General features: G+C 35.3%; 1 protein-coding gene across 1 annotated transcript; it reads right to left on the reverse strand.

Annotated features, from left to right (window-relative positions):
* Positions 1–1,350: 1,350 nt before the first annotated feature.
* Positions 1,351–18,053, reverse strand: LOC131849697 (vacuolar protein sorting-associated protein 35). The gene is made up of 18 exons (XM_059199809.1): positions 18,048–18,053; positions 17,407–17,487; positions 16,946–17,066; positions 16,082–16,275; positions 15,263–15,391; positions 14,490–14,575; positions 13,552–13,744; positions 12,166–12,294; positions 11,460–11,564; positions 10,780–10,928; positions 9,483–9,706; positions 8,484–8,589; positions 7,186–7,354; positions 6,551–6,648; positions 5,658–5,836; positions 4,706–4,839; positions 3,215–3,388; positions 1,351–2,685 (listed from the first exon to the last, which is right to left on the reverse strand). The coding sequence occupies exons 1-18, from the start codon at positions 18,051–18,053 to the stop codon at positions 2,527–2,529; spliced, it is 2,436 nt and encodes an 811-aa protein (XP_059055792.1). The 3' UTR covers positions 1,351–2,526.
* Between the last annotated feature and the right edge of the window lie 39 nt (positions 18,054–18,092).

An 18,092-nucleotide genomic window follows, 5' to 3' on the forward strand; every position in this document is an offset into this window, starting at 1 on the left:
TCTACACATAGAAATAATTAATTCAAATTAACATAAGCACTTTTGAATAATCACATTTTTTTATTCTACCACTCATTCGTAACGCAAACTCATCACAAGAAGGACGAGAAAGAAACTTGCATATTGCTAATGACGACAGATGGACATACAGATCCCTAATGTCCGACCTAGGATGGGAAACAGAAGCGTAGGCAGACCTACTGCCAGATGGTCTGATGACATCAGGAAGACAGCAGGGCCGAACTGGACAAGATGCGCTACAGATAGAACAAAGTGGAACAAGAGGCATACGTCCAGCAGTGGACTACTTTATGATGAAAGAGAAGAAGAGAGAAGAGAAAGAGATATTGCTCTTTTAAATAAATATTTAGAATTACATTATTAAGAATTTTATGAGAATACAAACTGAAAATCAACAAAGTAGGCATAAATAAATCGTTACTTAAGTAACAAAATAAATCAATAATAGTTATCAGAGCAGAACATTCCCCCTACAAACACTACCTCATAATTTATTTTGTTTTCGGTGTCTCCATCACCGGCTGATTTGTTGTCTCGACCAGGATCAAACTCATGACTAAATTGTTGGTAGGCAAACTACTAGACTCAATATATTTGGGATAAAATAAAAGCACTACCCCATAATTTATTTTGTTTTCGGTGTCTCCATCACCGGCTGATTTGTTATCTCGACCAGGTTCAAATTCAGGACTAAATTCTGAATAGGCAATCTACTAGACTCAATATTTGGGATAAAATAAAAATCAAATAACGTTAAATATATTGCTTTATTAAATCCATTAAAACTAATTGGACTTACATTTGCTAATTACACCTTTTTAATGATATTTACACAAGTTACAGATCGAACATAAATATTAAGAATCCATTAGTAGGAATGTACTATTATATGACACTCCAATATATACATACTGCCATAAATATAGGATAAGACTATGCATTTAAACAGAATTACTGTAAATTAAGTCATGAATTTACTTTTAACAGAATTAAATTAGGTCATGAATTACTATTCTTTATGTTTACAGGTATAAGTATTTTAAATAATATATAATTATACCTTCACACAGAAGCGAATAAGTTGACAGTTTTTTTACAATGGGATAAACTGTGTGCTTCAAAAACAAACCATTATCGATTTTTAAAAATAAAATTAAAAAACATACATTCCTATATATATAGATCGTTATTATTGGCGCCAATTTATAATTATGGCATTATAAATTACATGATTATCATAAAAACATTACTGGTTCATTCTCAAAATAATAGTAATATATTTATTATAAAATTTAATTGTATTGTACAAACAATTAATATAATCGTACATGACTTGCTTACTTGTCATGTATTATCTATGAAGAACAAAAAAAAGCATAGTTTTTTTTTTCATATTCGTTCATCTCCTTTTCACTGATGGACAGGCAAAGGCTCTTAGACCGTACAGCCTAGTCTACTAATAAAGAGGGCAGAGAGCTTTCTCAGAATATACTTAAAAAAAAATTAAAACATGTTTATTTCTTTAAAAAACACAATTTGATTACAATAACTGTGTTGGGACCTAGTAAGCATTGCAAATCATATGTTAGATACATCACACTCTTCTATATGATTATGTCTTCCATTACCATGTGTTTTTAAAAAGAAAAATTTATAACTATAAGTTTAAAATGGCGATCTCAGTGTATTGTAATATTGATGTCGCTAAGGCTTTGTCCATTCCTAAATAACTAAGGTATTATGCCTCTATATTAATTAGTTCACATATTGATAGCAAGGAAACTAGTAGCTTCGATTATATAATACTGTTATAATAGTATACTACGATATAAGTGTGCGTTATGATGGTTACTGGATGGAATTTCAACCCGCACCGAAGACGAGAACGTAATAGAACGTTTTAGAGTGTTAAATACGCACATATAACGTACGACGTTTTTTAACACACTTGATTAAATAACCATAATACTGTGATACAAACTGTTGCTTTCCAGTCATTTCACTTTTGAAAAAAATCTGTGCGTTGCCTACTGACTGTTTTCGCAGTCAATTCGAAATTTGATTTAAAATAATAACAAATAATGCGATTATGGTATATAACTTCACTATTTGCGTTTTTAACGCACGCGTGTTTTATGACCTGCTTTTTATATCGAAAACCGGTGAAATTACATAAACTTTACGAGCAAGTGTGTAGAAAACGATTATTTAAACTAAGTGACGGCCTCGTGGTGTAGCAGGCTTTATTTGCGATGGTCGGTTTGATTCCTTGCACGGTGCAAACGTTTGTATTCATCAGTATGGTTGTTTGTATCGGTCTGGGTGTTTTCTATGTATATTATGTATAATTGAAAGTTCTGCTTAGAAGTAATATGTGGACTGAATATTATAGGCGAATACAGAAGTTCCTTTCTAGATGACAAATAGTCATGGCTTATTTTCATTAGTCAGTAATAAAGAAATATAATAATAAAACTTGAGGAATAAATAAATATTAATTTACTTCTAAGAGAGTACTAGGCCTTCGTAGCCGAGCCCGTCTGGGTCGGGACACTCCATTCTGTTCTTGAGATGCTGCAGCGTGTTGTGGAAATGCTTGGTGATCTGTTCCACCTCCTCGGATTGGTCGAGGTTCGCAAGCTCTTCTCGAATCTTCTGTATTACCTAAGAAGAGAGAAGAAAGACTAAAATATTCATTCAAAAAAGGTAACGTAAAGAACTTACAGTCTATATACAAGTTTCACATGGTGGTATAGTTACCGCCATGGTGACGTAATTACCGCCATGATGATATAATTACCGACATGGTGACATAATTACCGCCATGGTGTCATAATTACCGCCATGGTGTCATAATTATGACACAATGGTGACTGACATGGTGTCATACCGACATGCTGTCATAATTACCGACATGCTGTCATAATTACCGACATGCTGTCATAATTACCGACATGCTGTCATAATTACCGACATGCTGTCATAATTACCGACATGCTGTCATAATTACCGACATGGTGTCATAATTACCGACATGGTGGCATAGTTAAGTAGGTCCTCTTGGCACAGTATAGAGATGCCTAGAGATATTTGGATGCAAAATGTTCCTGGTGGCCTCCGGATGGGCCTCCTCAAGGCTGGGGGTCGTCCTCACTCTTGAGGACGAATCGACAAGTAGAAAGAAGATAGTTACCGCGTCGATGAGGTTGGTGGTGAGGGCTTGGTTGCCGCGTTCTCTCAGCAGCGCGTACCGTCCGAGCAGCTCGGCCAGCAGCTGCGCCTGCACGCCGCCGTCCATGCACTGCTGCGCCACACGCGCAGCCTTCTTCAGGCAGTCGAGAGCGCGGGACGGCTCGTTTAACGACCACTGTAGAAAATAAATTCAGTAATACACATAATTGTTGAGTTTCTTGCCAGTTCTTCTCAGTTCGAAAGCACTGAGACTGTCGGTAGATTTGACATATCATAAGAGTCTGGAATAGACCTACATGAATAAAGACATTTTAAAGAGATTTTGATTGATTTAATTGAAGCTGATGGTAGGGTAAAATATTAATGTAATATATTAGACGGCTAAAATGTCCTATCTGAATAAATTATTAATACACAGCGCCATCTAGTTCTAAATGATATGGCTACTAGACAACTGATTCAAAAATACATCGTGATAAATTCATGGTGAATTTACAAGGATGGTCTAACTCACCTGTACATATGCTCATCTTATCATTCTCCACTGGTGCCCCGCCAGCGCAAACCGTTAGCTCAGGCGAGTACACTCTTCCATTGTCACCCATTAAATTTTTTATTTTTTAGACAATGACTCGCCAAACTGCAGAACAGTTTCTTAGCAAGAGCTAAGAATGAGGTATGCACACAAACGTTTATTTACGGCCTACCACCTTTGGTAAAAGGTACAAATAATTACAAGCCTACTGGAGCATCATCATCTGCTTCTTTCTTATCCCATTTATTTGGGGTCGGCGTAATGATTTTCTCTCCCATTCATTCCTGTTCGCAAGCATCTCACTATTTACTCGCTTTCTTGTATCATCTTTCACACAGCCCATCTAATTTTCGGCCTTCCTCTGCCCTTATAACCATCCACATTCATATGTAAAATATTATATTCATTCCTACGCATTACGTACCCATACCACGATAGACGATTACTCTTCAACCTCTACGACACCGGCGCCACATTCATACATCTAATGTATTAATTCTTTATCTTATCCATTCTTATCTTATCACTACGACTGATTTAATCTTATTGTGTTTTTATATTTGAGCCTAAATAAATTAGTGCTGGTTGGTGGTTTGTATTCACACGTTTCGACTTGTAAAATGTGAACTAACAAGGATTGTTTAAAAGAGCAACACACAAGTTTCTTGCTTATTCTTCTTGTGATGAGACAGCTTTCCGAATAAGCGGTAGATTTAAAAAATGTTGACTATTCAAAAGTGCTTAAATTAAGTTTATTTCAATAAATGATTTTCTATTCTATTCTATTCTATTCTTGTCACACCACACATCCCTCTCAACATTCGCATTTCAGTTGGATGCAGTCGTCTTTCATCCGTCGCCTTTACGGGCCAGCACTCTGATCTATACGAGACAGCAGGCCGGGTCATGGTGTTATAAAATTCTACTAGAGCGTATAGCACTAAATAAAAAACGTACTTGCTGCCCATCCTTAGGGCCCTTCCAGAAGAGATGAGCGCATAAAGCAACCGCGCGGCTTTGGTCCGGCTTCTTTAGAAGTTTGCTGGCAGCGAGCGCGCATTGAGTACGCATCGGTTCTGCATTTTCTGCACCTGTATGAGGAAGAACATAAATACAAACAAATAAACAGATTATTTTAACATTTCTTTTTATGGTCTTGCTAGTTTAATCAGTGACTTCGGTTTAGTCAGACGACCTCGGTTCTGAAGGTCTAGCAGATTCGATTCCTTGTATGATTAAGATTTGTTTTGTATTCATGAGCATGATTGTTTATATCGGTCTGGTATAATATGTATGTATACAAAAAAAAAAATCTATGTATTCGTATATACCTATAAAATATGTATATTTACTGTGTGACAAAAAATTAAGTATTTTTTCTGTCTGGTTTTTTATTATTATTATTATTATAATCAAGTTCTGCTTTGAAGGTCGCGGCTTGGGACTAGATGGCCTTGTGTTAATTGTCCAGAAGTATTTCTGTCAGTTGTTTAGTACTCATAAAACAAGTTCTGCTTAGCTTGGGACTAGATGGCGCTGTGTTAATTGTCCAGGGATATTATTATTCAGTAAAAAGGTTATATGCTATAGAATACTGTCATTTATGCTCCACTCATTCTTGTGACAAGTTTGCGGTCCAAAAGAGTGGTACAATCAAAAATATATATATATTTTTATATTTATTCAAGTAAACAAATTAAAATAATAATTGGATCTATATACTGAACTGGACGGTAGGAAAATATATAAAATATATAAAAAAAATAGACGTTCAAAAGCGGCTAAAAAGTCCTATATGAATAAATGAGTTTTTTAATTTGAATTTGATTAGATTTTAAAGAAAAACATATTTATAACATTGTCACCGTGTCTTTTATTAAAATAAATTATTTTTATTGTTTTTACTTACCGAAGCAGTTAATTTGCTCGAATGTCGCTATGATGAGAGTTATGGCAGCCAACTGTGCTTTGCTGTCGGATATCTCGTCTTCGTATAGAGAGAACGCTTGTGATAAATATTCGTACGCTATTGTCTCGTGATTGGCGAATCCAATCTCGCCTATAGCTAGGGCACCTTGTAGATACAATCTGTAAGAGAGTTATACTATATGTGTGAAAGAGAAGCATTATGTCTACTCTAGCGCACATTGCTGGCGTCATGCGGCCATTAAACTTGAAATGTACGGGGATCCGATAATTAGGAAGACAAATATTTTAATAGTGTACTACATATATATGTGGGATAGAGAAAGCATTATGTTATCTTTAGCGCACATTGCTGACGTCATGCGGCCATTAAGCTGAGAACTGGGAGAGAGAACAGTAGTATCTGTCTGAGAATGGATAATTAGAGAGACAGAACAAAAGTGGATATATATATATATACTATGGCATTATGTTGTCTCTATGGTATTTTAGTGTTAAACAGCTCATTTACGGCCTCGATGGTGGTGTGTGTGTTTAGCACACCGTTTACTTCCGAGTGTGTTCGCGGGGTTGCTTGTAAGGACTGGTTTGCTCTAATCACTTTAATACTAATGAATTACTGCTAGTTAATAGTTTATATTCACACATGTCCATTTAAAAACGTGAAGTCACAACAATTGTTTAAAAGAGCAACACGCAAGTTTCTTGCTTGATCTTATGATAACAACTTTCATAATGACAGATTAGTTTAAAAATAATATTCAAAAGTGCTTAAATATAAGTTTATTTAAATTAAGAATCGTCTATTTTAATCTAAAAATAAAGCAGAAATAAAGATAACGCCGCATTGAAGTTAAATAAATAAATAAAATGTACCTTAACGGCAACTCAGCTAGCTCCGCTTTCACCAGTGTGCTGATGGTCTGGTGACAGAACTGGAAAATTTTCTGGCATTTTTTCTCCCACATGTCGTCCTGGAAACAGAATCATATTCTTCAATTTAACTTTTATGCTCTTTTTTATACTATGATGATGGCAACCAAGCATGCGGCCCATCTGAAGGTAAACAGATTTTTTTGTGGACGATAATGAAATGGTGCACCCGTCTACGCTAACGGTTTACGCTGGCGGGGCTCCAGTGGAAGATAAGATGAGCCTGAGGTCATGTTAGTTAGCCCATCGTGACATATTCACCTAGAATTTATCACGATGGTTTCCAGGGGGAAGCATGTGGTGATCAATCTGACATGGTACATTGTTAACAATAAGATTATCAAAGATGGTAAACGGTAGCCTAAGTTAATTAAAATTCATTGTTTTTCTTTTATAGTGTTCACGATTTAAATAATTTTAGTAATTCTTAAACACCTACCAAATGTTCAACCAAGTAGTTTAACAGTAAATGTAACATAACAAGATCTAAAATCTCTTCCCGGCAGGTGGAGATACCCCACCTAGATTTGCCACAATTATTAATATTAATATGGATTTTAAATATTCGTAATTCTTACCTGATCCTTAAGATCTTTGTACACAAATGCGAGGCGGTACGCATGGAACAGTATCGGTGGGAAGGTATGTTGTATACGTCGAGCTCCGCCTCCTTGCAGAGCCTTGCGAGCTGCACTCAGTATCAAATACTGCTGGTCCGCTGACTCCGACTTGAGGTGGTGGATTAATCTGCAATAGTCATAGGTTCAAGTTCTTGAATTTATTTTTATGTTACTTAAATGGCTAGTTAACACCTCTTTTGATGGTATGACTATTGGAACTTTTGGTTAATTTATATTTGGCCGTTACTGATAGAAAAATTAACTAGAATTTTTATATTTAGAAAGGTAGTGTAGGTGCCTTCTATTGTTCATAAATTTTCGTTGGCATATTGTGAGCCTTTTTATTTTACCAATTATATACATACTAGCTGTCCCGGCAAACGTTGTTTTGCCATATAAATTAATAACGCTATAAAAAAAAATAGGGGTTGGTGATAGAAGGGTGAAAAATTAGGGTTGTATGTATTTTTAATGACACATAATAAAAAAATATAAATAAAAAATTATGCTCAGAAATAAAAAAAATGTTAGGGGTATCCAACCCTTATCACTTAGGAGTATGAAAAATAGATAGTAACCGATTCCCAGACCTACTGAACATGCATATAAAATTTCATAAAAATCGGTCAAGCCGTTTTAGAGTTGTATGGTAAATAACATTGTAACACGAGAATTTTATATATAAGATTTTACTTTTGTATTTTACTATATTTACTTAACTAATATTTCTTATTTAGCTTTATATTTCTAAAAAAAAGTAGCCTAAGTTACTCCTTAAAACATCAGCTACCTGCCAAAAAAAGTCCCATCAAAATCGGTCCAGTCATTTCAGAGATTAACCGAAACAGACAGACAGACAAAAATTGTAAAAAATGTTATTTTGGTGTATGTATTTATATTAATATGCAAGTAGTAAAAAACGGTTATTTCAATATTACAAACAGACACTCCAATTATATTTATATGTAAAGATTAACAGTGCCTATTAAACCCATACAAAGACGGCGTTGGTAATTTGGTCGATGTTACTGTCTTACCTCCCATGTTCGCGGGTTCAGTTCCTTGTACAATGCAAACATATGTTTCTTGAGTTTAATTGTTTGTATCGGTCTGGTTGACAATGAAAAAGTTACCATGAACTCCATATCCTTTTTTGATAGGATCCTAGGCTCTTGGGCGCATCCAAAAGCGCTCCCATAACCTCGGCAATATGTTTGAGGATGACTAGACGTAAGAGTCTACCGAAGGTTAATTACCTGGCCAGTAACCCCTGCTCCTCCATGAAGTCTTCCACATCGGGCTCCGTAGTTGGCTGATCAGGTTGATCCTTGACCAGTACATCCAACATGGACAGCACTGCCTCTACCTGGTGTGTAACAAACTAATTTAAGCAAGACTTACTGCACTGCTTGTGAGGACTGATCTGTTCAGGTTCGACTGGTTAGACTATTTGCTTTCACAATAGCATATGCTGGTCACTCTATTCTCCCATATTTGAATTTAAAAATGAATCTGTATTATTGTAAATATGTACATCACAATGTACATGAAAAGAATACGAGCTGAGTTTTGTTTGTCAGTTCTTCTCATCTCGATATCATTCCCAACTGACCGTTGATTTGACATATCATAAGAGTATGTAATAGACCTACAAAAGATATTTTGAATTTTATTTTACATGTCAAAGGAATAAAATTATAAGCACATATTTTTTGTAAATACATACATATGTTGAATCATATTTATTGAGCAAAGTCCACAGTTAATGATTACTGGAATGACAAACGTGCATGGCAATAGTAGTTCATGCACGGGATTTTAATAATTATAATTCTAAAACAGCGTATATATTGTGCACTATCTGTTACCGCGACTTTGTCCGCGTGGAATTTAACTTTATTTTCTAAAATAAAAGTAGGCTAAGTTTCTTCTTATTACATCAGGTACCTGCTAAAAAAGTCCCGTCAAAATCGATCCAGCCATTTCAGAGATTAGCCGGACAGACAGATTGTCAAAATTGTAAAAAAATATTCTTTGGTGTATGTACTGTATTTATATTCATAGGCATATAGTAAAAAATAGTTATTTCAATATTACAAACAGACACTCCAATTTTATTTATATGTGTAGATATATAGATAATAATTTATAATTGTATCATAGAATGTACTATGTACAGTGCTCTATACAGTGCATATAAATATTTCATAAAAATCGGTATAATGCCACAAGAATTTTATATATAAGTTCAAAACTCACATCTTCCGGTGTGGATATCAAGGTATCAGTCTCCAGTACATCATTGATCAGGTGCACAGCTATCATGATCCTGCCGGTGTAGTTCAGGTGTTTGATAAGAGGCGAGTAGTTCTGCAGCTTGATCAGCGTCAGGATATTCTTGTAGTGGTCAGCTGGTAGCTTTAGTATCTTCATCAGCTCTTTAAAAACTGGCATGCTGTTTTCTAGATGCGTTTTGCCGCTGTTGGTGATAAATTTATTATTACTTTATCGTGTACCTACCTTGGTAGTGCAGTGGTTTAACACGCTACCTCAAGATGGCATGGTCGTGGATTCGAATCTTGAATAATACAAATGTTTACAGTATTATTAACTATTTCTATTTCATTAGCCGTTTTGGTAATCATAGTTAATGCATAACAAAAAATATAAATAAAATAAAAGTATGCATCATAGAAAGAAGCATGTTGAAAATTATTACAAACTTAGAGACAAAGTCAAAGTTACTAATACAAGGAAAGATACCAAATTGACAGATGCAGTCAGAACAATCAAGAAACTGAAATGGAAGTGCACAGGACAGCCAATCAGAAATAAGAATGGACCCAGGAAGCGGATGAAAGAAAGACAGAGAAGTATGGAATTTATTAGTGTCTTAGCACAAGCTGATGCACCGAGGCAGTGAAATAGAAATAAAACAATCAAAATTAACTATGTATCTCTTATTTTAAATTTTAAAACTAACGTTTAAAAGCCATAACGCTACTTAAAGCTATTCAGGACGTCCCAGAATACTACAATAACTAGGACATGTTCTGCAAAAACAGGATGGTTGCCAGCTCTAGTATATCCCTTCGAACGTTTTGACACAGATCTGTGCACCCCTCTTAAACCTTATTACCGTCTTATCACAGATCTGTGCCCACAAAACTGTGACTTTTTTTTAACCAATTTTATCCTTATTTAAAAGAAAATAAGATTAAAATGCGTTTGAAAAAATACAGCTGGCGCCTCTTCATTTTCGATCGCTGCGACAGACGTCTATTGTAACTGGCTAATCAGATATGTATTTTATATTCTAAATTTGTATTTGAATTTATAGTTCTAACCTATTCAATAGTAGACGGTAGAAAGCGATAATATTAAGCTATAATATCGTGCGTCTTTATATTACATTCTTGTTTTTGATACATCATTATTAATATATTTTCTCCGTTTACCTAGTCTTCTTTCTTATTACTACAACAACGTCGAACATTCGAAAGGATATGCTAAATATGTTAATATTTATATTACTAGTGCAGATTTACTAACCTATTCTGGTGTATGTCTACGCATATTTTATCTGTATGCGCTAACACTCTGTCCACATAACCGAGTTTATCTGGGTGACAGCGCTGTGCCAACTTGAGCAATGCCAACTGCAGACTGAGCATATCCTCTGACGGCATATCCACGCGGGTCTGGTAGAAGTAATAATTTTTTTTTTAAATTTAATACCAAATAAAATTATCATTACTCATGTATATATTTTATTGAGTTAGTTTTCGGAGATCCATTCCAGTTTAGTCCATTTATTGTGTATGAAAATCTTCAACAGACTGTCAAAAGGGTGACGAAGAGTGTGTGGGAACCCTACCCACTAAAACGCCACACAGTGTATCTACGAGCGCCATTCCCAGAGTCTCAAGGACGTGTTAATATTCTACCGGAACTCAGGCGGCGTTGGATCGCCCTGTAGCCCTACGCAGGCCCTCTCTCGTTGTCAGGGCGACTTATTTCACTCTACTCAATTGGGGAAGGGTGTGGATACATGCACAGGCCTTCGGGGTCGTTTAGTTGGGCCGTCGCTTTCCGCAAACATGCACCCTGGCCCCAGTGGGGAATAGAGGTGGGGCAGAGTTCTGTACGCCCCTGCTTTTAGGCAATACTCTTCTGCGGATTATGGGACGACGAAACCTAAACTAAAAATAATAAAAGACACAAAAACAAACCTGAGTGATAGCTGCCACTTGGTCTGAGAACACTTCGAACAGCTGCACCTCCTGTTCCTTACCATCCTCCATCACCACACTGAGGTTTATGTTGCCCTCATTTCTCTGAAATTATAGATATGATATTTAATGGGAATTATAATAATAATCTCAGGACAATTCACACAGTACCATTTAGACCCAAGTTAAGCTAGCTAAAGATTGTGTTATGGGTACTAGGCAACTGGTATAAATACATTTTTTTTTGTGCGCACGCACGCACGCCCGCACGCACGCACGCACGCACGCACGCCTACCAAAGCATTCGATAAAAGTATCCTGATTAATTCACTCGATAAGTCACATTACAAGTACACCATACTATGGAAGAGGACACTGGCTCCTGAATCACAGGTATTTTCTGTACCTACATAAGAAGACTGGGATTTCATAATTATACAAAATATGAGAAAAATATGTTATTATTATTTTAGTGGAAATTATGATCCAGTTCACTTGAAATATTTTAGTGTTACTTTCAGAAAAATAAGTAATATGTATCGAGACCCCACCATCTTAATCCTCTAGCTATAGCCACGCATGAATGATATCACGGTATATGTGTAGCTTTTATTTTTTAATTTCACTGCTAAATCGCTGCTTACCACTAAATCACAGTTTACAAAGAAGCTGTTTAGCCACTGAAATACATGAATGCAGCTCATACCTGGCTATAAGCAGCTAATCTCTCAATAAGTGCGATGATGATATTCTTGATGTTCACGCCCGGCTGAAGCTCAGCGCAAGACTTCAAAAAAGGCTGCAGATTCGCCAAATGGAATTCATCTGGAAAGACCTGCAATCACAGAATAAAAATACGTTAAAATATATAAAACTGTCGTGTCACAGGTTTCGTATTTATACTCCTACGAAACGACTTGACATTTTATATGTATATATATATTCAGTAGGTCTGAGTTTATAACTAATTTTTATACCCCAAGTAATAAGAGTGGATCACCCATAAATTATTTGATTAAAATTTTTTTATCACGTGGCATTAAAAAAGACATACAACCCTAAATTTTCACCTTTCTACCACCAACGCCTATTTTTAAATAGCGAGTAATATGGATATTTTGTATAAGAACACATATATACGCCAAAACAACGTTTTGCAGAGTCAGCTAGTAATATACATATATATTTTGTATAAGAACACAAATAAATGCCAAAATCTCTAACGTAATATTCGCAATTTTTATACATTCTTTTATTTCTATATAGTCTTTCCATAACATTTTATTTAGATTCGCCTATTTATTATAGGGTTGGTAATAAACATAGGTTTAACCCCATTAATTGTGTATTTAATATTTTGCTCTAATGAATTAGTGCTAATTGGTGGTTTGTATTCACACACTTCAACTTAAAAATGTAAAGTTACAACAATCATTTAAAAGATCAACATGCGAATTTCTTGCACGTTCTTCTTAGTGATGAGACAGCTTTCCGAATGAGCGGTAAATTAAAAAAAGGTAATGACTATTTATAAGTGTTTAAATGAATGTTTATTTCAGTATAAAATACAATAAAATAAACTAGCTTTTTTAAAAAAAGTAAGTCAATTCAGTTTCTTGCCAGTACTTCTCAATTGAATCTGTATACTGAACTGATGGTTATTCCCTAACCATCATCTGGACAGTTAGTTTGTTTACCATTCAAATTACATGAATTTTTGATTTGATTTGATTTATTCTATTCTATTCAACAGATACACCGGATAGCTCCTTTGAACAGTTAGTTTGTTTGCTGTTCAAATTACATGAACAATGATTTTTGATTTGATTTGATTTATTCTATTCTATTGTATTTAACAGATACACCAGATAGGTCCTTTGGACAGTTAGTTTGTTTACCATTCAAATTACAAGAATAATGATTTTTTATTTCATTTGTTTTATTCTATTCTATTCAACAGACCCACCAGATAGGTCCTTTGGACAGTTAGTTTGTTTGCCATTCAAATTACATGAATAATGATTTTTGATTTGATTTATTCTATTCTATTCATCAGGTACATCTAATAGTTCTTCTTCAGTCTGCAGCTCACCTGTATGATACACTCCATGAGATACTCCTGAGCTATCGCGTCCCTGCAGCTGACCACCTGCTCCAGGATGCCCGGCAGCACCAGCCGACGGTAATCATCCACTGTGACCGACTCCAGCTGGGAGAGGCGCACCAGGTTCGTGCCAACCAAGATACGCAGCTCGGAACGTTCGCGTTCCCGGCGCTCTTTATCCCTGGGAAACGTCATCAGGTCTAACTTCTTTTATACATAAATACACAGCGCTATCTAGTCCCATGGTAAGCAAAGCTTGTGTATTGTGTGTTGTGTGGTAATAGATAACTAATACAATTAAATAGATAGTTTTTTTCGTAAATACATACATATTATACATAGAAAACACCCAGACCGATACAAACAATCATATTCATGAATACAAATGTTTGTGTCGTGCAAGGAATCAAACCCATCGAAAAAAACGACCGTCGGAAATAAAGCGGCGTGCTAGACTACCGAGGCCGTCTAATTTTATTGTGTGAATATATCAAAAGACCATCCCCTGTCAGAGAGCCGACGAGAGGTTGTGTGGGATTCTTACTCATTAAAAAAACACGGCACCTAAGAGCGCCTACCAATTTGAAATCAACAATAATTAATTCTGATTGACTTTAATAATAAACAATAGATAATCTGAATATACAGTATTATTCTGTACGTGTGTTAGTCACTTCGCATTTTAAAAAAGAAATGTGTTCATAATTCAATAGTCTACTATATGTGGGAAAGAGAAGGATGTATTACGTCGCCTCTGTCGCACACTGCTGGCGTCATGCTGGCACTAAGCTGTGAACGATGAGTGAGAACAGCAGTGTGTGAGAGACGATAATTAGGAAAACAATACAAGTAAGGTCCTGCATGTTTTAATACAATTGGACACGGTAAAATAAGCTCTATTCTTGAAGGTTTCAATATCAACTTACCTTGAGTGGCCTTGATGTTGCATTCTCACCCAAAGTTTGTTCATTTCAGCGAAATTCATTAGGACGAAGTCGATTGCATCACGGACCTATAACAGAGATAATAAATAAGTTTCTTTTAGGTAACTAATAAAGCGGACGGGCCACCTGATGGTAAATAATAACTGTCAGCTATATGCACTATTAAGGTTTCTTAAGGGTCGGCAACGCGCACATGACACCCCTGGTATCTCAGGCGTCCAAAGGCTACGGTAACCATATACCATCGGATGGGCCGTATGCTTATATAAATGGCCATCATATTATCATCTGACCTCCATGATAATACTCTATTCCAGTGATCATATCATATCTCTTAACCAAAATCTTTACATATATAAATAAAAGTGTCCGTTTGTGATTTCAAATTAACAGCTTTCCACTAATTTCGTATGAAAGTATAGACAGTACTTAGATGTCTGTCTGTTTGTTCTTGGTAATCTTTGAAACAGCTGGACCGATTTTGACGGGACTTTCACTCGCAGATAGCTACTGTTATAAGGGGTAACTTAGACTTTTATTTTAGAAATAATATTTATTTTAATAAAAAAAGTTTATTTCCAAGGCGACAAAGTTGCGGGTACCTAAGAGTAGATTTTCTTACTAGTTCTTCTTAATTGAATCTATAGACTGAACTCAATAGTAGCGAAAAAAATATTAATACAAGAAACTTGAACTGCAAAATTATTAACAATAAATAAATTTCCTACATGAATAAATAATTTAAATATACTTACAGTGCCTTCGCTCTCGTTTTGAGCTTCGGCTATATCAGGTAGGATGTTCCTCGTGCACTGAAGCAGATAATTCCGTAGGAATAGACCGCGCAGCGGATGCTGCACTCCACGGCACATCTCCACCAAATCCTATATTCCATTTACCACGTCAATAACTGAAATACCTTTGAGATTTAGCTTAAAATAGTCTGATTTCAAATATAATTGAATGGACTACATTTAATAGCAAATCATTATGAATTTTTAATTAAATCTTAAAAATCTTTATTATTATTAATGAAGAAATTGTAAACAAGAGTAAGCTTTTTTTTGAACGATTCTAATGCTGTTGGCCGCAGTTGGTCTTTACAAATTCGCCAAACAGAAGGGGGCGAGTACTGATAGCACTCAATACCCGCGGAAGAACTCATAGTGCACCTGAAGGCCAACTCCTGCCTGACTGACATGACTTTACGGGGTTCGAATCTTGGACAGAGTGCTATGATTTCGATACCCATTTGAATACTTGCAAATTGTAATATTACTTATAATAATAATAATAATATTTCAGGTCAATTCATGGTCAATCTAGTCTCAGGCTAAGCAGAGCTTGTGTTATGGGAAATAGACAACTGATACAAATACATATTTATTTTCGTAAATACATAGATATTATAGATAGTATTAATTACATAGAAACCACCCAGACCGATACAAACAATCATACTAATTAATACAAATGTTTGTGCCATGCGAGGGTCGAACCCGCAACATTCGGGAGTAAAGCGGTGTGCTACCGCTAGACCACCGAGGCTGTCTTAATATTTGAATTCCTCTTACCTTCAACAGATCTCTTCTAAGGTTAGTACTGGTCTTAATGTAGACCAATCCGACGGTAATCAACAGGTACAGCCTAGGTACAATATTACCAGCGTACTGCACCAACTCATACAAGTCAGCGACTTTACGGCCCTTCTGGAATTCTTCTAGAAGATACAACTCGAGGTGACGGAGCTCGTCTGTTATTGCCATGTCTGATATTTGGAGTTAAGGTCTTTTTCTTAATACTAGGTGACCCATACAACTTTATCTGCTTCCTTGACATTTATCATTATATTTCGCCCAATTTATATAATATCTTTTTCAAATTATAGCCTATATGTTATTCTGATGTATAAGCTATATTACTGTAAAGTTTCATCAAAATCGGTTCCATACTTTTTGTGTGAAAGAGTAATAATCCATACTCACAAACTTACATGTTTATAATATATTTTTGTTTTTATTTGACAAGGATGGGATCCTAAACTACTGAATCTATTTTGATTTAATTTTTAAAATTACAAACATCACACCACTTGCCATAGACAAGGCATTAATCCCCACATTCTGAAACCTAAGTGATCTTGAACAGTGAGGTTTCGGAGGAGTCACGCTTCTGTGTACACTTACATTATGGAATTAAATACATGTGGTAGTATCAAAAGTGCTTATATTAAGTTTATTTGAATCAAGATTATTTCTACTTATATTTCATACCACGGTTTTCTCGAGAATTTACAGCTTGAAGTTTTTCAAGGCTTCTTAAGAGTCTGCAAAAAATTTACTTCCTGGTAGTTCACGCGTTCATATGTTAAGGTAACCATTTACCATCAAATGGGCTGTATACTCGTTTGCCAATGTTTGTGTTGTTAAAAAGGATACAGAGCTCATAGTAACTTTTAGGAGAGAGTAGTGATGTTCTTAACTCTCCTAGCATGGTAGATGCATGCTTGAGAGCATCCATTAACTTGGATTTGTCCAGACATCTCTTCATTTGAAATGCCTGCAACAAATAAAAATACTAATAACAATCCTGGACAACTCACACAGCGCCATCTAGTCCCAAGCTAAGCAGTGCTTGTGTTATAACTAGACAACGGCCTGACCAATACCAATAATCATACTCATGAATACAAATGTTTGTATTCATGAGTAAGATCCACGTCAAACAAGTTTGAATATATTAACAGTAATAAAAAACCTTTATTAGAATATCTATGATATGTATTCTAGAGTAATTATTTTTAAGTCATAACATTTGATATATATTATTTTTAGTTCTAAATATTATTAAAAATGAGTAAAATTTATAAGTCATAAATTAATTAATTAAAGTTTGTTACCTGCACTTTAACCACATTCCAAGCTTCTTCCAGAAGCTTCTCCTGCTCCTCAACAGGAGACGCCAGGTTCGTCATTTGTGCCTAAACAACAAGTAACCAATTATTTATTACTTTTTAATTATTAACCATCACTAAATAAGGCGAAAGAATACTAAACTAACATTCGACCAAATATACAAAAATGGATGATTAACTTGAGGCATGAATATTTAATGTAAGTGGACATGCAGATTGCGGAATCGATGAGATAATGAATTGAGCACACCTGTTAAAATATGCTTTAACCGCTATTGGAAATTGCTGATAAGAGTTTTATTAAAATCTATAAACCAGTAGGTGTTGTTATTGTACTGATTGATAGGAAAAATTGACAGTAGATTAAGAGATGAATGAATGATAATGGCAACCACAGATAGTATTACCAGGTCTCAACCTACGTTTCTCCCATAAATTATTATGTGCCTACACTTGTAATATTTTCGTCAACACTAGAGACCCTTCCATTAGTTTACGTCTCCATTAACATAGATTTAAGTTAACTGTAAAATCAGTCTACGTCCAAACTCCGCGTCGACTGGACGTGTTATTAGTAAACTTTATAGCAACTACCAATAAACTTAATAATGTCTAATAAATAGTACAATCATTTTACCGGTATTCTCACTACCTACATACTACATTAAATA

The sequence above is a fragment of the Achroia grisella genome, unplaced genomic scaffold (genome assembly GCF_030625045.1).
Source record: "Achroia grisella isolate CSIRO2021 unplaced genomic scaffold, CSIRO_AGI_Agris_v1 utg660, whole genome shotgun sequence".
NCBI classification, from domain to species: Eukaryota; Metazoa; Arthropoda; class Insecta; order Lepidoptera; family Pyralidae; genus Achroia; species Achroia grisella.

Excerpts from the sequence above, each read along its gene's own strand:
- LOC131849697 (XM_059199809.1), bottom strand. Across the intron at positions 12,295-13,551 it reads TCATGGAGTGTATCATACAG|GTCTTTCCAGATGAATTCCA; the intron begins GTGAGCTGCAGA and ends CTGTGATTGCAG. Across the intron at positions 5,837-6,550 it reads CTAGCTGAGTTGCCGTTAAG|ATTGTATCTACAAGGTGCCC; the intron begins GTACATTTTATT and ends ACTCTCTTACAG.